Source organism: Chaetura pelagica, unplaced genomic scaffold (assembly GCF_000747805.2).
Source record: "Chaetura pelagica isolate M959 unplaced genomic scaffold, ChaPel_1.0 scaffold76, whole genome shotgun sequence".
NCBI classification, from domain to species: Eukaryota; Metazoa; Chordata; class Aves; order Apodiformes; family Apodidae; genus Chaetura; species Chaetura pelagica.
Window position 1 is genome coordinate 13,101,671 of NW_009970723.1, and position 27,501 is coordinate 13,129,171.

The 27,501-nt window shown below is 36.0% G+C and overlaps 1 protein-coding gene across 1 annotated transcript in view; it reads right to left on the reverse strand.

Moving 5' to 3' along the window:
* The window catches only part of ANGPT1 (angiopoietin 1), a 154,644-nt gene that overhangs the window by 45,546 nt on the left and 81,597 nt on the right, over positions 1–27,501 (reverse strand). Inside the window, exons 4-6 of the mRNA XM_010006472.1 lie at positions 25,699–25,931; positions 9,824–9,951; positions 5,133–5,234 (exon numbers count right to left, since the gene is read on the reverse strand). Coding sequence (XP_010004774.1) covers positions 5,133–5,234; positions 9,824–9,951; positions 25,699–25,931 — 463 coding nt within the window. The remainder of the gene's footprint in view (positions 1–5,132; positions 5,235–9,823; positions 9,952–25,698; positions 25,932–27,501) is intronic.

Genomic DNA, 27,501 nt, shown 5'->3' on the forward strand with positions numbered 1-27,501 from the left:
GAAGAAACAGGAATGTAAGTGATTTTGCAGATGTGATTTTCAGACACAAACAAATGCTAGTGATAACATCTAAGATAAGTTGGCAGCAAACGTGTTTTAAGCACTGAACTGGTGCTGGTCTCTTACATGTTAATCAGGAACATGAAATTAAGGGGATGTAGAATTTAACGCTGAACTTCATTCTTGCCTCAAAAACCAAAAGAAAAACAAGCTGCAGGTCAGAAAGATAGGAGGTGGTTGCCATAAAGCTTAGAAATTCAGCTGTGAGTCTAATATGTACAGGTGACCCTAATCAAGCTCATGACACTATGAATTATTTAAAAAAATCTAGCTTTCTTTCATCAGAGAAAGGACATTAACAATACTGTAGTAATAAAGCCATGAAGTACAATTAAATACTGACATGCAGGGGAAAAAACTGGCTAGAAACAGGCTTGTTGCGGGCTAGCCAAGGCACATAATTTCAAATATCTATTGAGAGTCTTTCTTCAGTGACAGAAAGCAAGAAAATAATTTTAAAGGCCTGAGGAAGCCCTCAATAGACTTTGATCCCAAAGAAGCCCCCCTTGGGAAACTGAGTGAATGTTGGGCTATTGAGCATGCAAGAACTTCTGTGAACTTCATGGGAATTATTTAACTAGATGTGCTAAAAGGCTAAAGAATAGAAAATCCAATACTCCATCACATAGTTTGGCAAAAAACAGAGACAGCAAATGGGAAAGGTGCATTTATCCAAGAACAGAAAAGCTGAAATTTGAGCCAGAACCCCTGATAGCCAAGTTAGCACATGAGCTTATCATTTGTTTGGATTTGATTATTTCTAATGACTGCCTAATAAATGCCAGACACTGTATCTTAGAAAGTAAGCTTCTGGAAACTTCCCCTACTAAAAGCATCTCAGATTTGCATATGGTAAGCACAGTTTTTAAAATTATATTCTCCTCCTAGAGGCCAAAAATCTAATAGTGTTTTACATTTCCTTCCCAAGCCAGGAAATATGAAAATGTTTGAAACCTACTTCAGGGTGATCTTAGCTGTTTATGAGAATATTTGTTTCTACATTTCATATTTTTCTGATAAGAAATAGCATTATAGAAAAGTCCATTCAAGGATATGAAAAAAAAAAAAAAAATTGGTAAGAAAAGGATGGGAGGATGAACTTACAGTGTTTCCTCTGAATTTCTTCCAATTAGTGTTGAATAACAAAACTAAATGGCCCAAGACATTTTGTAGTCAGAAATGAGGTCTTAGAAACAAAAGCATAAGTTACACTGCACAGCCAAAGAATAATAACAAAACTGAACCATACTGGTAAGGACACTAAGGAAAAGATGACATAACCAATAAAGCTGCATTAAAGGTTTTGGATTCATCACCTATTGTTTTAGATACCCAAGAAAGTGTAACTTTTTTGTCCAGAGTAGACATTAGACACCAGTAGAAATGCAGCCAAAAGAAAAATTAGAAATAGTACCACTATTACTGTAGCATCACTGACTTTGTGGCAATTTATTTATGGATGGAGTTGTATATTTCCTACTTCCAAAAAATTTATGGCAACTTCATCTCTGAGTTGATGTCTGGAAAATACATAGAACAAGAACTAAAGTATTTCCATGTAAGTTGAAAACACAGCATGAAACTGAATCAAAGATTGATGATGATGATGGTGATGATTGATGATGATGGATCAAAGATGATTGCCTCAAAGTTTGTTTGTGAGGTGAGTTGGTGCCTAGTGACTCCTGTAACCCAACAGCAGAGAATACTCCATGTGCACCTGTTCTAAGGATCTCAGCAAAGAGTCAGAGAAAATGTGCAATCATCTTCTAAAACTGGAGCAGCCAATAACTTTTGAGAGCACTAGTAAGATGGCAGATTGGTGGCCTGAGACCCTGTCCAGCTAAGAAGCTGGCAGTCAGTACTTCCTTGCAACTGAATAACCACAACAGGTTTCCAGATTCTTTACCGATAAGAACTAAATGCATGAAAACTAAAAGAAGCCACGGGGGCTTATTACTAGTGTTATTATATTATTATGATATTGTTTATTTCCGTTAGATCTGGGGCTCTAGTGAGATACAAGCACAACAAAAATGTCTCAGTTAATCTGGAAAGCTGTATCTGAATTATGGGCTGAGAGAACACATATTAAGTACAACCATTCTAAGTAAGATCTGTCCCTCACCACATTACCTGATTTCTGTTGGACAAAATACTAGGTAGGATGCATCAGGAAGGATGGGCAATGTGATCCAATAGACAGCACACACCCTTTCTGAACAATGACTGAACTAATTTAGCGGTGTCTTTGCCCTGAAGTTCTGATGCTCTCACATATTCTGGTAGTCCACAAAGTATCCACCAGCCCCTATTGTCCAACATTTTGTGATAAAAGATAATGACAGAAGAGGGTGTAAGCTAGTTACTTTGATGAAGTGGTTCACAACCACAGAGACAAGCCTAAATCCCATTTTTTTTCTCATGACTTACATAAAGGATAGCCATCAGTAGAAGTCCAAAACAATTTTTAATTGGTAGAAGTAAATGATCTCTTAGAAGACTATGGAATTCCTAAAGAGAAGTAAAATTAATTCAGACTAATTGAACTAGAGAAAGTCAACATAATCTAATCCTGAACAGACTCACACTATTGTAAAGGAAAATTTTAGAAAAATGTTTGACTAAGTGAAGGGATATATATGAAAAAAGGTCACACGTGAAAACTTTAAAAAGAAAGGCTGTTTTCATTAAATGGTCTAAGAAAAAGTACAGGAGAGAAAAACTGAGTACATCTCAATAATTCATATGGTATGCATAAATTAAAACAAGCAATATGTAGAGAATTAATTAAGTTGCAAATACAAATTATAGTTTCCTCATAGGTAGAACTGGTAGAAACTTCAGCTTTTGATTCCCCCCAAATAATATTTTAGATTTTATTTTACTCTAAGCCAAAATAAAGCAAAACATTTTTCAAGTTTTCTGCTAAATCAAAACTTTATGAATTCTGAAAAAAAAATCAATTTTGCAAATCTATTCAAAATATATGTTATTTGAATATTCATTTTACTTTGCATATATTATGAAACATCTTCTTGTTATTCATATTAACAGGGGTCTGACATAAATGGTTAGGTTTTACCCTGAAAAATTTTATTTTCAAGTTATGTAGAAATACTGAGAAGAAAACATGCATAAAATTAAAAATTACATTTTTGTTCAATAACCTGCTACTACATTTATTTCTGAAATGATACGTTCTGTAAAAGAACTTTTTCCCATATAAAATTATACTGAACTGAACTTGCTTTTATTTGTAAACTTTTTAAATGGTCTCTTCATTTAGTCAGAACAAAGATTTTCTCTTCCAGTTCTGAAAATTTCACTGGGAATGCCACTGAAATCCAAGTTCTCAGGGACTCACTAACTGGTTGAAAAGAAGAAGTCAGAGAGTTGTGTTCAACGGGACAGAATCTAGTTGGAGGTCAGTGACTAGTGGAGTCCCTCAGGGCTCGGTACTGGGACAAGTACTATTCAATATTTTCATCAACAACCTGGATGAGGGAACAGAGTGTGCCCTCAGCAAGTTTGCTGATGACACTAAACTGGGAGGAGTGGCTGACACACCAGAAGGCTGTGCTGCCATTCAGTGAGACCTAGACAGGCTGGAGAGTTGGACAGGGAGGAACTTGATGAAATTCCACAGGAGCAAGTGTAGAGTCTTGCATCTGGGGAAGAACAACCCCATGTACCAGTACAGGCTGGGGGCTGACCTGCTGGAGAGCAGTGTAGGTGAAAGGGACCTGGGGGTCCTGGTGGACAGGAGGATGACCATCAGCCAGCAATGTGCCCTTGTAGCCAAGAAGGCCAATGGCATCCTGGGGTGCATTAGAAAGGGCGTGGTTAGTAGGTCAAGGGAGGTTCTCCTCCTCCTCTATTCTGCATTGGTGAGGCCGCATCTGGACTATTGTGTCCAGTTCTGGGCCCCTCAGTTCAAGGGCAGGGAACTGCTTGAAAGAGTCCAGTGCAGAGCCACAGAGATGTTGAAGGGAGCGGAACATCTCCCTTATGAGGAAAGGCTGAGGGAGCTGGGTCTCTTTAGCTTGGAGAAGAGGAGACTGAGGGCAACCCTTCAATGTTTACAAATATATTAAAGGCAAGTGTCTGGAGGATGGAGCCAGGTTTTTCTCAGTGATGTCCAGTGGGAGGACAAGGGGTAATGGGTACAAACTGGAGCATAAGAGGTTCCACGTAAACATCAGAAAAACCTTCTTTCCTGTGAGAGTGACAGAGCACTGGGACAGGCTGCCCAAAGAGGTTGTGGAGTCTCTTTCACCGAAGACATTCAAAACCCGCCTGGATAAGTTCCTGTGTGATGTGTTCTGAGTGATCCTGCTCTGGCAGGGGGTTGGACTAGATGATCTTTTGAGGTCTCTTCAAACCCCTATGATTCTGTGATTCTGTGATTCTGTGGCTCAGAGTTGGGAGCTCCATCAGAAAGTTTGATCAGGCAGTGAATGAAAAAACACAGAAGTTATTTAGATTGGAGTAAATTTTTTTGAGCTGGAAAAGAGAAAATAGCCTGTGGAAGTCATGTCATATGTAATTTGGTAAGTTATTTATTTTCTTTTAATCCTGTTTGAAGTATCAACATTTCCAGTACATTGGTTTGATTGGCAGAGCTGTTGTATGACTTGGGATAAACCCCAGTAAAACTTATCATTCCTATCTGAGGCAGGCCAAGTTCTGAAGGAGTTCCCCTCAGTTGAAAACATCAATGCATTAGGGACATTATCACATACCTATTGCCCCTTAATGTCACAGCAAGTTGAAAATCCAGAGGAACTGACAGCAGTACTCTTCAGTGTATATGCCTCGGCCTGACCTAATTTTAAGCTCAGTAACTGATGGGAAAGAAACTCTAAGTCATGGGAAATGATGCTAAACTAATTGAGAAAAAAATATGATGATTTTCAAAAGTAACAGACATGACAAAAGGTAGCTCATAAGACTGCAGGACCACACCACATGACTATAGGTAGAACTATCTGATTAAGATAATAGAAAGCACTACTTGAAATCTAACACTGCTGTGAATTGTGCAGCTATTCCACATTTTTATGCCTTACCATTTTGTATTCTTTCCAGCCTTTTTGAAAATCAAGACTCCCATCTTCTCGGTGCTGTATAACTGTCCATCCTCCTCCAGCAATTTCCATATTGCAAAATACCTTTGCAGTGATAAAAAACAAACAAACAACACACACACAACAAAACCCAATAAAACAAACTTGCATCAGAATTCTGTCATCTTAGGGGAAAAAAATATTTGTGAGTAATGGATCTAAAGAAGCCTGTTTTGCTGTGGATTTATTCCCTGTACCCTCAGTTGCTTGATTACAACCAGAGCTCTCCTTATGTTCAGTGTAATTCTCTCAGTAGTATCTTCTGTTCTTTCAGCACAATATCCACAAACATCTGCCCACCATCCCCCTCTGCATCCTCAGCTTTCCTATCACATGCGCTCAATGTTCCCCTTCTATTTTCTCTGTAGTGCCTCTGAAATCCTCCCTTCCTCTTAAAAAAACAGTATTTTTTCAGTGCTAATAATGTTTTCTGTAACTTTTAGTATAGTGTCATTCTGTCTAGGAAAGAATCTTTAGGAATTCTTACAGCAAATGCCGATCCAGGTAGTCCAAAATGTAGCACAGATGAGATTATTCTGTTCTGCTTTGTATCGTAATGTTTCCTACAGTGTGCCAGGCAGTGTCCCAAAACAGGAACAGCTGATTTCAGTCTAAGCTGTTTTACAGCTGACAGAGAAGATTCATAGGAACAGACTCAAGAACTGAGGTCTGGGGTGGAAGCTCAGAAGTTAAGACCTACACTGAACATGTAAGATTTTGCTGAAGCTTGATGTTAGAATATTGCATTAACTGGAAACTGTGAATAATCTTAGATAATTTATATAAGAAATCAAATATTTAATTTTTTTTACCCACTAGATTCTCTCTTGAAAAATATAGAAGATAAATTATGAAAAAGTGCAAATATTGCTTATCTATTCACTTTTTTTGGAACATGGTTATAGTATTCATTTTTTATCATTATTTTTGTATCAGACTTGATTTTAAGATCCAGCTAAGTTTCTCACTGCTACTCACTCAAGTAAATTTTCCTGATTTTCATTCCTGTGTACTCATTCCTGCCATATTGGCACTGGAACTATCCTAATTTTCATTTTTCTGTGCTCTTGAATAGTTATATCCCTCTTTTTAAGTAAGATGCCAATATGTAAGAGGTTTGAAGAGGATCACCCATCAGTTTAACTTTCAGCATTTTACATCAACAAGAATCAATCCATTCAGTGCAAGTCAGTCAGTAATTTAAAGCTTTAAGTTGCTTTGCCAAATTGAAGGTTCCTATCCAATTCAGTTAAATAAAAATTTGTCCCTCGTGACTAGAGAGCCATATTCCACTCTAAGGAAAATCAATTCCAAATATTTCCTACTCGTAAGCATTGTCACAGTAATCCTGTGCAAATGCTTTTATTTTAATTTGCTGCAGGCATGTCATGTGAAGTCCCTGTGTAGGTACGGGAAGGAAACAGAACACCAAACAATTCAAACATGCAAACTTGATTTAGGGTAACCACAAGAAAACTCACTATTTGCTAGACAAATATTTTGGCCCTATTCCTCCTTCAGGGAAGACTGTGAGTCAAAACATTTATCTACAGGATTTAATTTCTTTAGTCTGATTTATAGTGAGAATTTCTCAATGATGGATTTACTTTCCTTTTAAGTCATTTCAAGCTCCCATGAATCCACTGCCAATTTTTAAAGCACTAAATCCTCAACTGTATTGACTACTCATTTTAAAGATGAGCACAACCAAATGAGGTTGTTCTCATACTAAAATGTAATAAAATACCTGTAATAAGACTTTGATATTTCCTGAATTATATAACAAGTTAAAACTAAAAAAAAACTGAACAGTGAAAGAAGGATTTACAGCAGCACATTATTCACTATCATTGTGTGGTCTGGCACTTTCCACAGTGGTAGACACAAACACCTGCCGTATTCACACGAGTGCCAAGCTGGTTATAGATGTTCATTGTGCATAGCTCTAGCCAACAAATGTCCTGAACTGGCTTCTGTCCCAGACGAGGTCAAGGCACCTAGCCACTAAACACCTTTTATCATGCTCTGATATTTAACCCTCTACCAGAAGAAAGATGAAGAATATTGACTTTGAACTTGTATGCATCTTTAGATTCTGAGCTTTTTGTCAAGAGAATAACCTGATTTAGATTAAAAGAACATCCAAAGCATTGCATTCTTGCCCTTCCTTAAACATATGGGTAAAAATACTCAGTCTACTAAAAGACATATATGAGGTTATTTATACATATTTTAGCATGGCCAACTAATTAAGTTAATATTTTGAGCCTATCTTCTTCTCTTCCCACCTCAAAAGCATGGAATATTATTAGGATCCTTTTTTAAAAAAAAGAATCACTAATTTTTTATGCAGGGTTTGAAGACTAATTAACTATTGAAGCTAGGAACATGAAAGAGAAATGCAATCTAAATTTATACGCAGATAAAATTGAGGTATATAAATGGTAGGGAGCACAGAGGATAATTTCCTTTGAATATATGAAGGCAAAAGCAGCAAAACACGAGAACTGACATTTGTGTATATGACAAAGGTATACTTTCTATTGGATGTCAGGATTCTAGTAAGTATCCCTTAGGATATATAACATTAAATGAAGGTATATTTTTGTGACCTGAAGTATAAAATTATCATAAATGAAACAGCTGCCAGTGGCTGCAAATACACATTACAGAGGGTAACAATATATTAGGCCTCTAAAGACATGTCAGAGTTGTGCACTTCATTGTGGTAATCCAGATAACTAAGGTGGCTTTAAACATGCGGGTATGTCTCCAAGGAGCACCTATCAGGATATTACATTGACTCCCAGAGCAATTTAACTGTGTCAGCACGGTGCTACCTCTGGGCTAATTAGTCCTGGCACAGTACTGCATTGATGTGATTTTGAAGCTATCTCAGCTGGAGTTAGTTTAGCTATCTCTGCACAACACTACCTTGCTGACTTAATATGACCTTAACGTCTGAAAAAACATCTGCTAAAGCAATTACACTTCTCACGTGCCTGGGATCAGCTCTTACTGTGTTATCACTAGAGCAAGACAGAAGCAGGCAGTAGCAGAAATGCCCTCAACACACTCACTCTCACCCTCTCTGCCACATCCCAATCCCCCTTCATTTTTTGTGCCTAAAACAGGAAACCTCCAGGAAAAAATAATGCAATTATATCAGCTGCATTGTGTTGCCTGGGTTGATTGATCACAGTGTCTGCAAACAGGGATGTAGTGGAAACACACAGTGGCTTCCACAGTTTCCCTGTCCTTGTATTAGCAGTGAAAGGGGTTTAAGGTAAATATACCAGAAGCATCAGTGCCACAGTGCATTCAGGTATTCATTGTTTTTCATTCCAATCCACCTTCTGAGGTTGGTTTATGAACTTCAGTAAGGCTAAGAAAAAACACTATCAATTTCTACATGTAATTAGGACTTTGATGTTACATCTCTGTTTTGAGTTTAACAGGTTCTACAGAAATGCTTTGATTGTTTTTGTCCTGTCAGTAAAGCTTAAAGGGGGTCTATGTATTTTATGTTCTGTCAATGATTTTTCCATTCACATTCACCAGATCTTTTCCCATAGCACTCTCCCACCTCAATTCTACTCATGGTTTAACAAATCCTAATTCCTTAGGAAACTATAACTTCTTAACATCTACAGGATTCCGAAGGCCCCTAATAAAACCAAATTCAGGTTAGAAATAGGTTTTATTTAACTTAATATAATGATTAAATTACTATAGTCAATAGCATCTGCAAACTTTTTTTATGGCCTTTGCTGTTTGAAGGGCCACCATTTTACTGCAGTAAGAATAAATTCTCTAGACACATTGGTTTCTTCCCTGCTCTTTGGCCCACTTCTTGGACACCACTGTAATTTCCTCTCCCAGATAATCAGCTCTTAGACTTGTTAGGAGCCATTAGTGCCCTGTCAGAGGGATGGACAGAATTCCTCCACATAATTTAGACTGGCTATTCTCTCATGTTCCTCTCTTCAACTGATTCAAGTGCCTTAGCACCAAAAGCCTTCAAAAAAATTAGTCTCCTTTACAGACTAATATTTCATTTTCATCGAAAAGAACCTCCCGAATATCTTTTTTTAAAAAGAAAAGGATTAGAAATGCTTCATTATTTCAAATAGTGCTAATATTCAGTGTGTTGTGTTCTTTACAGCTAAAAATACTCCTCCATGCTCCTTACAGGAGATGCAGGATGTTTGTAAATCATTATCTTCAAAAGCTAGTCACTACGCTATTTCTTTCCCTGTGCTACCAGATAATCTCCCACCAACTTCCTCCTTATAGCATATTACTAATTTTTTTCTAAACTTTATCACAGATTTATTTGCAGCCATAGTCTGATTCAACTGAGCTTGCCAAGTGGGAGGAAGTGAGTCAAGTATTGAATATATGATGGAACTTACAAAGGATTCTCTGTCAACAAGAAAGAAGAATTTTAAAAATAATATAGTTTATAATTTTTTTTCACTCTATTGTATTTCTTTCAAGACTGAATACATCCCAGGTTATTTATTCCAGTACAACATTTTGCAGAATAAGAACTTTTAAAAAGGCTCCAAATGCTCCTTTATGAAGCAACATAATATTAACAAATAAAAAAATAAACCAAACATTTACTTTACCTTTTTAGGATCTGAAACATTGTTAATATAAATAGTGTAGACCCCACTTTTGTTAAAACCAGATTGGTATACATCTGCACAGTCTCTGAAAGGCTTTTCTTCCTCCTTTTTTGTATTCTTTAGCAAAACTGCAAAACAAAAAATCCCACATGATTAGAAGTTATTTTTGTATGCTTTAGTAAAGCCACAAGACAAAAAAATCATAATAATACAAGTTACAACAGCATTTTAAAGGATTTTATGTATCAAGAAAGTTCACTTTTGCACATCGTTTTGCTTTTAAACATACACAGTACTAGCTGCACACTACCTGCACACAGGTAGTGCATTTGCTAAATTCTGTTAAAGAACTAGTATGAAACTTTCAGAAAGATGGCAGAGTAGGCACCAACAGAAGTAAGTCATGATGCAAGTAGCTAAACAGTGCATCCTGCCTACCAAGAGCTGAACAGAGCACATTCCTTCTGAGTGCAACTGCAGGTGTTGCCCCAGATTCAAGCTGCATCTCAGAGGTTGCCAAAGAATGCTCCAGAGGTGGCCCATGGAGGTGAATAACTTGTTCAGTGTTGTGATATGAGACAGATGCTCACCTAAGACAGCTATGCAGAACCCTGGAAGGAAAGAGCTCATACCCTTCCTCCATGAGGTACTGTCTTCTGACCACCTGAGGGCTTGGAGCAAAGGAACTGTTGCTAAAGTTGTGGGGTTTTGGCAGAGAATTATTTCATTATTTTTATGTCTATATACATGAAAGTTAGTAGATGCAATTATAAAAAAACAAAAAACAGTGCTACAGAAGTCAGTTGTCTAGAGCCAGGATTAATTTAATTTATTTTTGGCTCGGAACAGGAAACCAATTAATATTAGAACACCAGTGAAGATCTTGATCCTATGGCAGAAAGACCACAGGAGTATGAGATGTTTGAGGATCTGAGTCTTGTGTACCTTCACTTCCACAAACAAAAGTAGCATGACCTCACACGTTGCTGAAGGATATGACTTCATTCCAACAACACATACTTTAAGCACACCAGTATTCCCATGGAAATCCATCAGTCTACTCATATTCTTATACTTAAACATGTCCTTAAGTGCTGTGCAGGGCATGGGCCAGCACTTCATTAATCCCTACAATAAAGAAACACTATTTAAGTCCTCCAGACACATTCATCGTTTGGTGACAGACACATCATTTTCATTTTTTGGCTTGAAAATGTGTTACAGGTACAAAAGCAACTATGCCTTATTCACTCTCAGTGAAGTGGTCTGTGCAGTAAAGCTGCTGCTTAATGGCAGTGATGTGTAAAAAAGCAATGGCTTTGCACAGCATTTAGGGCTGTCCAGGCCATAAAATGGTGTGCAACAGTGCCAATGCTTGATCTCTCTTTGAACTCTTTGAAGCAGTATTCTAGAATGGCAAATTCCTGCCAGATCAATTGGCATTAACAATTTCACAGATGGGGAAACTGAGGAAGAGAATAATTATATATTTTACCTCACTAATTTTATAAAGAGATGAAAACAGAAAAATAATGAGAAATCCAATCCTGAACTGTAAGACTATCCTCCTGCTCCCTAGACAGGTATTTCACATACATCATATTTTTTCCCTCTTAAGTGTTTTTTTTTTCTCTTTAAAAATTTTATTTTAACAAACCAACACTCCTTACTTCTACCTTTCCATGTACTTGCTGCATATATATTATTTTTATCCCAAACCATGACTTTAAGTAAAATCCGCTTCATATATTTGCATATGAACTTCAATTGGAAAATCAATGGCTTTGAAACTTGGCCATAATAGGAAAAGGCAGTGCTGGCAACACAGTAAATGAAACACACCCTTCCCTATGAGATGGCAGGGAACAAGGTCATCAGCAAGGTACACATCAACATGGCACTCTCAAAGGTGCCATTTTTTAGATAAGACACAGAACTGAGGCTTTCATGATTTATGTTAATTAAAGATTTCATGGTACTTTCTTGTAAGCAGATGGTGTTAGCATCAGTGGCCAAAGTACAGCTTGAATAATTACTTGGGGCCAGAGCCAAAGCCTAGAGGAGTTTAAGCAAAGCTGTTAAGCAAAGCAAAGCCTCCATTGATTCAGGGGGCTTTAGATTAGATCCATTCTTCCTGGCCTGAATTTCTCTAATACTGTTGTTTCAACTACAGACATCAGTCTCTGGTCTAAAAAAAGGAATTTAGTTGTGCAGAAGCAGAGTTTTCATTTGTTTGAGACTTAAAGTCCTTGCATTTTAATATCTATATGTAGAGATTGCCTTACCTCTAACCAATATATACGTGCTGAAAACCACTTTGAAATAAGAACTTAAGAGTCAATCACAGAAATTTGAATTTGGTTCCTTTTTAACTGAAAGTTAGACCAAAAAATCATGAGTATATCCTATAGAAACATATTATTTAATTTAAAAAATAAGGTAAAAATTTAATTTCAGAGTAATCAGAATTGAAATTAATTTTCTAAGGAGACAGATCTATAAGAAGTTTACATAGAAATACTTTCCCCTCATTCTTAAAGGCTAGACAAAACACAGTAAAACTGCTGTTGATGTAAGAGATGAAGGACAGGTTGTTGCCACAGATATGCCCAGCTCCTTCCATCTGTCCTCTCAGTGTCTGACAGCAGAAATACTCAAGATCACAAACAGCAGATGTCTTAATTTTCTATAGACTAATCAACTGAATAGCCATCTTTGCAGCAGTAGGATTTGCTCAGTAAACCACTGTACCCAGTAGAAGATGACTTTCTTTGGGTGCCTCTCATCCCTTTCTCAGCAGCTGGTGCACCCACTGGAAGGAAAACTCAGTCCCTGTTGAAAGACCTGAACTATTACAGATTGCAGCATAAGTATATGAAGCATGACCAGCACATACTTCAGTTTTTCTTAATACATCAGACTGTAATTTGCAAGAACAGCCCAAAGTTACCAGAAAATTAATACTCAGGAATGTTACTGGTAATATTCTTTTAGGGTAAAATATGTTTTTTGTATGGCTTGCTGTTGTTTTTCTAACTTAATATTCCATACAATTTCAAAGCCGCTTCTACCTACTCTAGCTCCAGGCTGATTTTTCTGTAACGTTACATAGACCTCGAATCTTTTATATATCAAGTGAAGTTCTTAAATGATGCATTGGCTCACACATGGTAGATGTGTAAATATTTTTTTTGAAAGTGACAAGGCTCAAATAAAGTAATTCTAAAACAAAATATGTAGCCATTACATCTTTTTGGTCAGCTTCAAGATCTTAATTGCCACAGATTTCTAATGTTAGTTTAGCTGTCTTCAAGTACAATGCTTACGCCAAAGCTTTATGTACCTGAAGAAAAACGTAAGTCTATGTCGAGTAAAACAATATTATCAATTTTTGAACCTAAATGCTTAGCCAAAATTTGGAGCTCTAGAGGGGCTTTTTTAAATTGTTTTTTCTGAATGAATAAAAAGGTGATAGTCTTGCTCCTTTGAAGCAATGATGCCTATGCAGAAAATTATGCTTTCCTGAACAGAAAGAAAATTAACAAGTGAAAGAAGTTATTTCATTGCAATTCCAAAAGACTTTTGGCTAATTTTTAGCCCAGTAATTTTCTCCTTGGTCTAGGCAACCTGTGTTTCTCTACCCAACACATTATTTCTTTCAGTTACCAGTCATTCAGGAGTTTCTTTTTCTCAATCTCCTGGATGATGATTTGAGTCCAGCAGCTACCACCCATAACCACCTAAAGATATAGTAAATGGCTGCTCCTATGTAGAGGCACAAGCCCTGGCAGTGCAACCACTCTGCAGCCCCGTGGAGGAACAGGAAACCCAATCAATGTGGTTTCTGTTAATCCAGAAGCTGTGAACTACTAGGGCTGAGCAGCTGTTCTTCCACTTCTACTAATAGGGTATTAACTGGGATTGGCCTCTGAGGTTGAAGCCTCCTCAGTTTTCTTCAAAAGGGTTACTGGAGCTTGCAAGTAACAGAGCTCAGACATGTACAGTCTTTTCCCAAAGTAGTAGCCAGGGAAATTCCCTGACTGATTGTTAGTTGTGTATGTGTCTCTATATAGGGTGATACTATTTTGCTGCTTTCAGTCATGAAAATAAGTCAATAGCAAACGAGTTTACTAGTTCCTAAAAGATGTCAAAAATTAAGAATGTCAGCTTTTCTGACTACTAAGAACAAATAGCTTTTGAAATATTTAGTGATCTAAAGTACTACTCTAGGAATATGAAATTTAAACATACAATATTTATCTTTTTTCCTAGCTGTATTAAAACTATCTAATCTCATCTCTCTTAGAAAAAAAAAATATTTAAATATATACTTGATTTTTTAAATTACAATTTCTTATTGGTTTTGAAAAAATGAAGTGGTTAACTTATTGTTTTTCAAGTCTTTGTCAGATATTTGGTCAAGAAGATCTCCTGTAAGTAATAAAGAATGTTAAACTGCAGTTCATCATGTTGACTGAATCAATAAAATCACATTCTTATTTAGTAAATTATTTAGGATCTGAACTGCCATATTTTTTAAATAATTTGAGACTGAGTTAATCACTAGTATCTTACATCCTTTAGTGATATTGCCAGCAAATGGAAGGCAGCTGTTTAGTTTTTTGCATGATAGTGACTTAATTGAACAGATATGCAGAAATTTTTGTAGTGTCTTAGTGAACTATTGTATTTTAATTCTTTAAATGTTTTGTTTACATTAATCTAATTTTTCGATAGGATTTAATAATCACTTTATATACCAAAATACATTTTAAAAACTTTTTTATGCTTTTGAAGCCAGGAAGAAAAAGTTTCTCTCCATATCTTATTGGTAAACACAACTGGCCTAAATCTAGCTACTCTGTCAAAAGTGGCAGAGTTGAAAATTTCTGTCCCCAGCTAAGCAGCTTCTAAAAAATCAAAAAGGAGAAGGTTGTAAATTGATGGGATTTACCTACAGCTGTAGCATTCCAGACAGGGTCATTCCAGGACTACCAAATAACAGTTTCTGTCGAGATCCAGACTGCAAATAAATTTTGCCTTGATCTTGTCCTTGTTCCAGACACGTAATATAGTGGGGAATCCTAAATTTCTCTAAGAGATTCTGTGTTTCTGACCTCTTTCCCAGACATTTGGGTGCAGCTGGTGTGCACCACCACAGGTCCTCTTATGATGGCAAATAATGCTAGGCTCACAAAGAATCAAATCAGGAACTGTTTGCTGTTACCAAAAAGATGTCAGTCAAGTATCTCCAGTGAGGAGGCCTGGAACATGGCCCATACATGTATGTATGTTTCCAGACTTAGCAGCAGGAACAGCAAACAGATCTGACAGAGAAAGGGTGAAGATTATTATTGTTTTGATGAGGAAAAATAGAGTAACAGCCACTCCGTTTTTCTTGACTTACAGCCAGAGGTATAGTCTGTTGTTTCAGTGGCCTAGTGCATATACCAACTTGCACTTGATAACAAATATTAAACTGCAACCTAATAGCTGGTTGTTACACACAACTATCCCTGGCAACATGACAACCCTGTGACAACACAGTTGTGTTGCAAATGTTAAGCAAACCACAAGGAAAATTAGAAACCTGAAGGCTGACTTCAAGTCATATTCACTCTCCAGATAACCACAGTGTTGCCTATAAAACTAAAATTATATCCATGTGAGAGCACATTTGTGTCCCTGTCAAAAATGACTTGAAAAGTGCATTTTTTGGATTCTAGTTTTTTCAGGCACTTGTACATACTATGTGTTTTTCTTCTCCAAAAAGTATTTCTGGTTTATTAAAGCTACCACCATCACTCACTTTATAGATAATGTGAAAACTAATTAGAAAACTACAATCCACTGAGACATAAAAAAATAAAAAATATTGCTGTTACTTATTATTAATAAAATATCAGGAACTTTTTTTGCACCTAGCTAGTTAAGTAAAAGTTTTAAATGTGAATTTATATGTGCTTAGTACCCAGTTCTAAATTACTATAAAGATATACTATCACTATCTGATTAAAAACTTTCTCCAACAGCAACTTTATTTCCTCCTGTATTAAGACTGTTTTATTTTAATCTCTAAAAATCAGAATATAATATTTTAAAATACGGCAGGGGGATATCAATAGGAGAGCTGCTTCTGGATGTCTTGAGGTTCAGCATTCTTCTCAAATAAGTCCTTGCTTGTACATGCTTGTTTAATAATATTTCTTAAGGAGGTGAGATAAAGTTTAGGACTGGAATTTTTCACTTTCCATAAATTTTCTTTCCAGGAAAGTATACATTCACCAAAATGTTTTCCAGATATTTTTTGTGAAATTGCTCTGAATCTGACAAAAAATGCTGACAAAAGGCAAATTGGAAAAAAAAAAAAAAAGTTCATTTTGACATACTACAATAAAATATTACTGTTATGGGAACTATTGCTCCATAATCAAGTTTATAGATTATAAATCTGCAGATTCTAGTTTATAAAACTTTATTGTCAAGGTTTCTATTAATCGTAAATGACATTATGAGAGAGGCTATGCCAGGTCATATTGCCACTTCTGCCTCTCCAGTGTCCCTAAAGGTCATGAGGCTTCTTCACCAGACTAGATCTTTAAACTCTCTTAGCTTATCTATTTTATCCTTGTTTGCTCCCTTATAATTACTTATTTTCTCTTTATTTTATTTTTCCTTTAGGCATTTTCCTTCCCCAGAAGACCCTAAGGTTTTCCAAGGATTGGCCTAACACCTGGCTCAACATAATGTCTTCAGTAGGAACAGATGTCCGAAGCCTATGACTGGAGAACAGCAGAAGAGCAGAAAAGCATATCCAGGAAATTACAGCATAGGTCCTTCCTCTGCCAGATATAATATCTGTATATTTAATAGGCTTTGAAAAAATTCTTCCATTAATTTATTCAGTTGCTTTTCTGAAGCCACATGAATTTTAATCACTCACAGTGTCCCATACCAAGTAACTCCATACACATACTATGTGAAGGATAATCTCCCAATGTTAGCTTTTAACCAGTGCATTTCAGCTACCGAACCTTCATCCTTAGCTGAAAATCCAGGTAATTCTGCATTCATGTTCTACAAGCCACCTAGGACCCTATGACTTCTACTGCACCCTCCTACTAGTATTGTTTGCACTGCCTGAAGTATCTCTGATATGCTTAATGAATGCTACTTCACATCTTTCATCATCTGTCTTTGTAGCTATGTCCATCTTGGGAGTTTGCCCAGAACTTACACAGGTATTTCAGAAGGTGGGAGAAAACAGAACTCTAGAATTCCTCCCCGGGCCACACTCATCTGCTGAATAATTAGAATCATAGAATGGGAAACGCTGGCCTTCATTTAAGTGTTCAGAGTTTATGACAGTATAATTAAACATACACACACGCACTCATCCCATTTTAATGTGTGCTTATGTTTAAAAGGAAGACTTAGTCATAACCCAAAAGCCAATGCAACAGCAGGTTGTCACTTTAAGGAGCAGTTATACTGTCTACATTTCTGTTGGTTGTGGACTGTCTCCATAGCCACGGAATGAATCAACTAAAAAGTGATATGACAAAAAGTGGTGTTGTTTGGAGGGGACACACACACACACATGCAGGCTTGGAGTTTTTGTTTATTTGCTTGGTTGCACTGTTGTTGTTTTTGCTGGCTTATTGCTTTTTTTGGTATATAGGTTTATTATTTCACTGATTCCAATTATCTGATTCATCCTATGACCCTAAAATCATAAGACTGGATGGAGAAGTGGAAGGACCCTTTGCCATCAATCCCTAGCCCTTCATGGCTGCATGTGTACCACTTACTGCATGTGGGAGGCCTGAGTAGATGTGCAATGCTCTCTTAAGCAGAATCCAGGACTAAACTGCTGAACTGCAGCAAGTAGGGATACAACAATAATACCAGCCTGGAAACAAGTCGAGTCTCAGATTCATTAGGAGCATTCAGGTTCATTACACACAAAAATTTCAGATCCAAATTTTTAAGGCGAGGAGGAAAGAAATAAGGTGTAAGCAATTAGGTGCCTCATATTAACATTTACAGAAATGTTTTAGCAGCTAACAGAATATTACTTTTCCCTCCCATGCACCCTCTAAGAGTCTGAAGTAAGAAAGGCAAACAATTGCATAGCAAGAGTGTTCAAACTATTCAACTACGTATTAAATAAATCATTTTAAGCAGAATTTCCCTCCTGTAGTGCTGCAAGAATTCACTTGGTCTTGGAAAACTATGTTAATGTAGAGATCTTTCACCCTCTCTAGCACATAATTTTTTTCTACCTAATAAATTATCAACAATTATCAAGTTTGTTTCCCAATAAATCCAGCTTTAGTGACTGGTAACAACAATAATACTTCGATTCACTGTGCATTTGAAAGGCCTCACTTAGGAATACCATAAAGTGGTCTTCATTAGTGAGCTGAAATAGCATGCCTTATGGCCCATTTACAAAGAGATAAAGACACTCAGCCAGCTGCAATATAGTTCCTTAATAGTTTCTCTTTGAGACAGTAATTTTGTGGGTAACCAGCCATTCACCGAGACATGAGAATTAGAGAAGTTTTTCATTAACTGCTACAAGAGAGATTAAGCCACTGGCTTTGTTTAATGTTTCTAGTGTCCATATTTCTTTAATTTATTCGTATTTTTCCACTCAGGCACCCTACAGTGCATTTAGTGTTTCCAGCTGAAGAATGGTATGCATACAAAGAAATTTTTCACTAACAAGCCATTTGGGTGATACTGGCTGTGTTGTTACTTGGTTTATAAATGCTGATATCCCCTGCAGTATCTTTGGTGTGAGTGAATAACACCATTTTCACAAAATAGAATGAAGAGAGATTTGGCACTGACATATACTGTATGAATGAGGGTGGGTAATTTATTTCAAGATTAATAATCAAGAATTTAAATGTAAATATATATATATGTATTCATTTTTCAGTACTAATGAATATTGACCTCGTGCTGTGATCACCAACAAGTTAATAGGGAAAAAATACAGAAATCTCCAATTCTGTTTTGAAGAGTTTAGATATTTTCCCACTGACTTAAATGTCAGAGTCTGCACAGTCAATCTGAATTATTTCAACATGGAACCTCTATTAAACCAAAGCCTGTCTTAACCCTACCTAATACATTTTGTTGCATTTTATTATACCGTATAATTTGAACATTAAGGTACCTTGGCCTGAGCAAGGTATGAAAATACTTTTACTTTTTAATCGTGACGATTTGGAATTAATAGCTTAGTTTTAGAGAACAGGAATATAAAATTAATCTGTCCCAATGTAGATACAGATCATATAAATAGCAGCACTAATATCATCACCCTTTAACAGATATATGGAGAAAAAAGGTACTTGCAGATGCAATTCACCCCATCCTAAGACAAGTCTCTTGACAGAAGTGCCTTTTTTTTTGCTCTAAAGGAAGTCCAGATCAGGTATCTACATCTACACAGTAAACGTTAGGTGAACAAGGTGAGACAGACCCCCCAAAACTTTCTAAGCATCCCTGAAAAATTCCTATCAATACAGAAAGTCTCCAAGGGATACAGGAAGTCTATAACACCTGAACAGAATAAACAAGAAACACAAAATGAAGCTGGTGCTGATGTGCATGTTGAACTGAACATCTACCCAACTGTACAGACAACCCAGCCTCTGGCTGCAGCCCCATAGTGCTTTTCACTTCAGTGGGTTCATGTGCTCAACTGGAGCTACAATAAGGGTAAGGGGATCCCTCTTCCATGACACTAAGTAGAAAATAAATATTCAGTTTTTACCCAGTTTGCAAAATATAAAGAAAGGCAGATCAAAAAGCAGAATGTATCTGTAGACATGTGAGCATTGTGGATTTAGGATGGTCATTTTCTTACACTGATCTTCCAATCTCTTTTCAAACTAAAAGTTTTTCTGTTATTGCTTCGAGATGCCTTTAAAAAATGAATCCACTTGTTCACAAAATCTCTAAAGCAGGAGGAAGTAGAGAGAAACTGAACAAACAGATCTTTTCTGTATTCTTGAACACGTGTACTGTCAACCTTAGATGAAGCCACTTGCTTTGACACCTTTGGTAATCAGAGTAGGACTTCAGGACAGAGTAAGGTAAAAGTGGAAGACAAGATGACTTCAGTGCACAAATAAAGGTTTTGTGTAAAGGTCTGCTGTGGTCACTCCAACTTTGTAAAATTTGTGGTTTTTCATTAACTATTAATTAATATGAAATTAATAATATGCAATTAATAATAAGAAAAATAACCTTAATTTAAAAAATGAGACACATAGATAAAAACATTGTGGTTTGTTTGTACATTGCAGTATGTTATAACACGTTGTTAATTGGCCATTTCAGGTATAAGAAAAAAATGTCTGTCACTTTATTCATGCATTCTTTTCTTATAACCACTTTTTAAGCACATTTCTAATCCACCTCGGACCTAGAGCTTGCAGCCAAAGTTAGTCAGAAACTTCTGTGCTTCTGACATAACTCCTATTTAGTTTACTCATATGCTTCAGAAGAAAAATAATGAAGTGACTGATACTCCATACTTGGGGTTTCTGCCTCACCAGTTATGCCCCATCATGTTGAAAAAAACTTAGTAATGTCAAGGATGAGGTACAAAGAGGAGGCTAGTGCTTAAGGAATGAAAGATATTTTCAGGGTAATAGTACCAGACAAAACACGTCATCATCTTATAATGTATCTCAGATGAGTATCAGTATTATTATTGCAGTGTACAGAAAAAAACCCAACAAGAACAAGATCATGCTACCTTGCTTTTCTATGCTGCTGTCTAAAATCAATTAGATTTAGATATAATAATACCCTTGTTGTTTTATTTCTAATATACAGCTATTTCAATGCAATATAGAAAACTTGTCTTGCTGAGCACAGTCCAAATATTAAAATTAAAAATTATCTTTCAGAACACCTGATTTTGTTATTTTGATCCTGGGATTCCTACAGGGATTTTTTATTTTTTTATTTTTAAATACTAGTTTGTATTATATAAGGTGTCTTTGAAATCTTTCTAATGAAGTAGGCCAGCATCACTGCTGGGCTAATTCTGCTTATGTCAATGGAGTTTCCCCTGTGTCTGTAACCTTCAGGTCATTTCTTTGAAGTTCTCATTTTTTCTCAATCTCTTCAGCATAAATTTTAACATCATAACAACTACGGTCTAAGAAGTGGAATAAACTACTTATTGTTTAATCTTTTGAATACATTAATTACTATGATTTTTAAAAACATCAATTCCATTAAAATAATTTTGACATATTTACTTTTCCTCCATAATATTCTAAAATATGAAAACTACCCATAACCCAGGAACTTTGTACCTCTTCAGAAATGCCAGAACCACTCACCTTGCTATTTACTTCATGAACTCAATGGGCACTTCTAGGGAGGTAAATTCCTAGCATATGTGTGTGTTATTTTGAGAATTAAGCTTAGCTTTTTGTCAGCATTCAAGAGGAAGATAATGCTTCATTTGTCTCCTACTAGGAAGGCACAAAACCAGACATTCATGCAAAAAAACTCTCTACTCTGCCAGTAGTCCTCTGAAGTATCCAAGTTCAGACCAAACTTCTTAACAAGGTATGTTATTATCTAGTGGACAACAGAAAAAAAAGAACAAACCCCAACAAACAAACAAACAAAACAAAAACAAGCAAAACAAAACAAAAAACAAACAAACAAAAAACCCAAAAAAGGACAACATATTTGAAAATATAAGTGACTTTTGACTGGGCATATTCTGTGACATTTGTCTCAAAATATAATTTCCCACTGGACCAATACAATTTCTGAATTATCTAGTCTGAACTTGTACACGCATCTTTTATGATTATAATATCTATAGCTTAACATAATTTCTAGTGTATTTCTTACATTTTTCTTTTTCAATACTCTTTGTGTGATTCTTTACTTAACACTACATATACTTTTCATAAGTAATTTTTTTATGTGGAAGCTTAGAAAGCTTGTCACTAGACTAGTTACTATGTTATAGATTTATTGTTTGACAGCAATGTGCCAAAATGTTTTATCCATCCTCAGACAAATAATATTCAAAGTATTATGAGACATGAACAGATTAAAGAAAAAAATAATTACACACACACAAAAAAAATAACTTTGTGAAGAATGATGTGATCTCTATCCAACTCTTATCTTCTACAAGTGAAGGACTTCCAACTGTCTTGGAGATAGTAATTCAATATCTCTACAGTAATTAATTAAGCCTCACCTCAGTGTTTCTATTTCTCTGTCTTGTTGAGGAAAAGTAAAATTTTCAGGCATTTATCAGTATTTGAGGAGATTAATAGATCTTTAAAAGTTACTTTAAATTTTCACCATAATGAAAAATCATTTCAATTGGAAGACAAGTGTCTGAGTGTGCTGTTTTTTTAGAAACTCAATTTAGAACTTCATTGGTAGCTGCTGCCAAGACTGTTGCCCCTGCCTAAAAAGTATATAGTCAATTCAACAAATCTACTTAGCTGTAGACATGGGCCCAAATGGAGACATGTGAGTCACTATGGTGTCCTGCGTACATTTAACTAACTCTCTGTAGGCTTTATGACCTTTTAGAGTGTCTATTCTAAGGATTGCAGCAACTGAAATCCTAGAATTGCTCACACTGGGACTTATGTGGGTGGTATTTTGGAAACCCAACTCACAAACAATTCCAAGTTTTACAGGTGGCCCCCATCCCTAAACTTGTCTGTACCCAGACACTGAAAGTGTCATTTACCTTTCTCCTTCAGAAATTCTCTTAAAATTTGTCTAGACATAGCAGAAGTACTGAAGTACTCTCTTCCTTTCAGTGACAACTGTCCCTAGTTTAAAGCCCGCAGTGTGTAAGGGGACAGATCCTTTGCTAGCTCTTCAGATTTCTCATAATTAAAAAATCTTTATCAATCTCAATGTAGTATCTAGTAACATTTACTGAACTTAATCAAGTACTATCTTTTATAATTGAAAAATATCTCCCAATGTTACCGCCTGTTCCTTTTTTCACTACCATTAGTGATTTTCTATGGTCTCATAACAGCATCCCACAAACCCTTTTTTCCCATCTAATAGTTCCGTACGACACAGCTCTCTCTCCTCATGTGGAAGTCATCCCAGGTCTGTAATTATTTCCATTGTCCTATTATTTTCTGGACCATTTCCATTCCTGCTATATCCCTTATGAAATTAGAGTACTGAGATTTACTAAAGTGTAAGACAGAAGTAGTGTCACTGATTTATGTATCACATTTTGTTATTCTCTGTCTCCAAATAAACACCAGTTCTCACAGCATATTTTATATTCTTAATATTAGCATACACATAAAGACTTGTATAAGACTGTCTAAACTTCACATTTTTCCATGAATTTATAGTAACTCCAGTTGTGTGTCACAGCGTGCCTACTTTTCCATCTTCAGCATTTCCTCAGACTGAAGCTGGTATTATTTTTTGTTACAACTAAATACTTTAGTACTCAGCCTTCATTAGAGTTAACATTATTATCTATCTTGAGTTAAGCTGTCTGGATCCTTTTCAGATGTGAATGCACTTACTAAAACTGTCGGTCAGCTAGACTTAAACAGAGAGTAACTGGAAAAATTTCTGCATTTATTTCTCTTCAAATAAAAAAGGTATCTAAAGAAAATTCTAAACATGTTAATACCAAAAAGGTAACGGAGCCCAAAATCTAGAGTTTGAGTTAGGCTATTAAATTTGTACTTATGCATGTAGCTGTGTTAAGCACCTTTGCTTCCACAGTTTTTCAGAACCAAAAAGAAAAAAAACAAACAGAAAATTCAAGCTTTTCAACACCTGAATTCATATGCAGGAGCCCAATTTTAAACGTTTACTCCTGTAATCCTCACCCAAAGTTTTTATAAAAAGCAGCTGAGAAAACTAAGTTTAGGAAAAATGTTGGTTGGTTTGTGGTTTTTTGATGTTTGTTTTTTTTCTTTTAATCAAATTCAAAATTACTATAAAATCTCTTTCTAACTTTAAAAAGAACTTGCAGTATATCTCTGTATGAAAATAATATATCTTTAATTTTTATGTTAAAGTACTCTTGAGCTGTATTAGAAGAGTCTGCACATAGCTTTGCCAGGTTTCTTGGCCAAAATACCATAAAACATAATAAAGGATTTGCATTGCATCACAATGTTTCTCTACTGATATGAGAACAGACTAATATGAAGGATGTTATTTAATTAAAAATGCTGGGGAACAGTATAACAGAATAAGCAGAAGGGAACATTTAGAATGAACACAAGGGGAAAAAAGTTTTGAAAAAAAACCAACAAAAGTAGTCTATCGGCATGAGCCTGAGCACACAAAACTTCCAAAGGAAAGGATGAGGATGTATTTCTCGTCACTGGAGCAGTTCAGATTTAAACCACACAAGTTGCACGAGAATATATAGTAGAAAGCAAACCCACACTGCCTTGACTCGAATAGTTTGAATGATTTAATACATCCTTCTACCTTTTAAACAGAGTATTGAAAACTATGCAGGTGAGAACATTTGGTTGCAGGTGAGAACATTTGGTTCCAGGTGATAGGGTGTGGGTTTGGGGTTTTTTTGTTTGTTTTATTTGTTGTTTGCCTTTTTAAAAAAATATATGTTATTTATGGCACTTCAGAGTTCTAACATCACAATGGGCAGGTATGCTGGGCTCTTTGGGCTGCTGATACTTAACCTTGGTTAGACCTCTTTCATTCATGCTTCCCCACTCACTCAATAACTAGGACAATTTGCACATCTACAGTTTTTAAGTTTACCCTGTACCTTTTCTCAGAAGGGTTTTGATGGCTTCTTCCCAGATGGATATTATATTTTCTTTCCTCAGATTTATTTCCCCCAGTATTTTTAACCCTCTGCATGCCATAACAGGCACAGCTGTTAATCCCTTTTAAGCTGTCATTTTTAGCATACGCGTTTTTCTTCTACTTTCCCTTACATTTATTCTTCTTTCTCTTCTCTAGAACTTTGCCTTGTTTTTTGTAGTTACTAAATTGTTCTTTCCAGTGTCTCATTTCCACCCTTTACAGTCTCCATTCACCCATCTTCCTTGGCCAATTCTGATGAAATTAATTTATCTCCAGAGATATTTTGTAGCGTCATTAGCACTTGAAAATTGAAATCCTACCAGAATTTCTTTCTCAGTCTGTATAAGAAAGTTGTTTACTAAGAAAGACAGACTTCAGAAGAATTGTCCTAGGGTATTTAAGTCGTAACACACCCAGAAACAAATGAAAAATTCCAGTAAGGCAGAAGGAAGAAAAATGATCCCTTATTATAAATAAAGTCTCAATCAAGAGATTAATCTTTTGGATGTCTACAGCACCATAAGCGCTTACATCCAAGTTCATCAACATTATAACTCATATATATGTATAAAGTTTGAGGTTACTTTCCTTTGTGCACTACCCTGTTCTCTTAATTGATTGTAGAGGAAGTCTAGAGTAAATTAGATATAGGCCTCTACAAAGTTAACATCCATGGCTGGTTAGATTAGTCTGGCAGAAGGAGAGACATGCTCCAAGGAACAAATCAGTATTATCAATGTGAAGTCAATGGAATTATGGCCTAAATCAGCCATGAACAACTTATTATATAATAACTCAATTATATCAAACTAAAAAAGTGAAAAATATTCACTAGTACAAATGCTGGCCTTATCACTGTCTGAACCTACTTTGATTTGTGAGTTCTCATCTGCTCTTTTGTCCTAAATTATAATGTCCTATTCTTTCTTGGAATAGGCTTATTCTGCCTTTCCAAAAATTCAGGACTTAATTCAGAAGAACTTTCCTCATACTTTTAGTGTTCTATAATGCTACTTTCTTACCTCCTTCCTTGGAACACAGAGTGATCAAAGTGTGAACTGTATCCATCAATTCAAGCTGTTGTTTCTGCAGGACACTGTTATTGCTTGTTGCCTTGTTTAACTGCTTCTCTAGTTCCTGAATTATGTAGCTTTGTCGTGTGACCAAGCTTTGTAGGTTCTCTTTTTCTTCCTTCAAAGTGTCCAGCTCCTCTTTATGCCTTTCTTCCATTTCTAAAATCCTGTGCTCAAGTAAACTAAAATGAAATAAAACAATTTGTGCATATTATTTAATGCCAACATATTTCTTAACACAGAAAACAGAACTCTTATTTTTCACCACAGAACTCAGTACATAAGTAATTTATTCTAAAAATGTCACATCTACTAATTTGGTCCATTGATTTCCTCTATCAAGCTGCTCTTTAAGGTTCCATTTTGTGATATTTGCATGCCGTTGTGCTTGGAATAAAGTGCATGAAAGCACATATCTTGTTGCTACACCCATCCAAGTACATGAGCACAGGACCAATAGCACAGTTGTATATAGAAGTTCAGGCAGAAAAGCCTAAGGTAGGCAAAGGAGGGAGAAGCGCAAGGCATTGAAGATGTTCTCTTCATTGGTAGTATGGATTGATCAATATGATGAGACTAAAATCAGGGGTAAACTAAGGAAGAGTTTGTGAAGGGCCTTACCACTGAATGGAAGATGAGCATTAGGAGCTATGGAGTACTATCAAAGAGCATGGAACTCACAATTAAAGTACTTTTTTATGTGGTCTGTGAAACCATGAAAGGAACTGTGCACCAGATGAGTGGTATCTGCTTTCACATCAAGAATAATATTGTTTCCAAAAAAAATAAACCAGAAGTTTGCATTTTAAGGCAGGATTCCCTTGTTTTCCTTGTGTGCACATAGATATTCCCCCTTAGACTTTTCTGGTATCAAAAAAGGCTCCTCAGACAGAAAACTGTTGGGCATTCTACTATGTGACCTGTTCACATAAATTTTTATAAATAATTTTTCATATGGAAACAGATTCTCCAGACAAATACTCTTTTTCTATGCTCTCTCTGTTCTGAGTCCGAAGTGTACAATTTACAAAGATCAAAAGCATGCCAGTTTATATTTAGAAGAACAGAGGGGCTGTAGACATAAAGGACAGCCAATATCTGTCAACAGTGAACAAGAACTTATTTCAGAACAGTGCTTTGATTCTGTAGTGGGAGTTTAACAGAAAGATTTTATTAATATTAGATAAATATATTAATTCTGTCCCTCTGCTACTTTCTGTTCAGTAATTCTACTGTATACACTAAAAAAGAGGTGTTTCTTGTGTCCATAAACCCATTGGTGGTTACAAACTTGCCAACAAACTGCTTCCTGTTCAAGTCAGTATTAGGCTTTATTTATTTGCACTCTTCCCCCCCACCTTTGTTTTTACTTCTGGATAATAGATCAGTGGCAAAATGCCTGCATAATTTCAGGTAATTTAACCTAACTGAAGAATGTAATAAAATCCATATGGAGTTGTTTCTACTAGGTATCATGGAACCTTAATATGAGCTGCTACAAATTATAATCATGCAAAGATTAAATTCAGGCTCTGGATTTGCTGTACAAGCTAGAGTAATATAAACCCCCCCTTTTTTTTAAATAAAAGAAATCAAGAAACAAATCTCTTTCTCAAATGTTATGAATGCGAGACTTACAAAGATACTGAGGAAAATGTACTTTGCTATACCAACGTATCTAGTTCTGTGACAAAGAGAAGGATTTGGGTGAAGGGGGAAAGAGAAAGAAAAGATGGGAGGGAAAACTTTTTT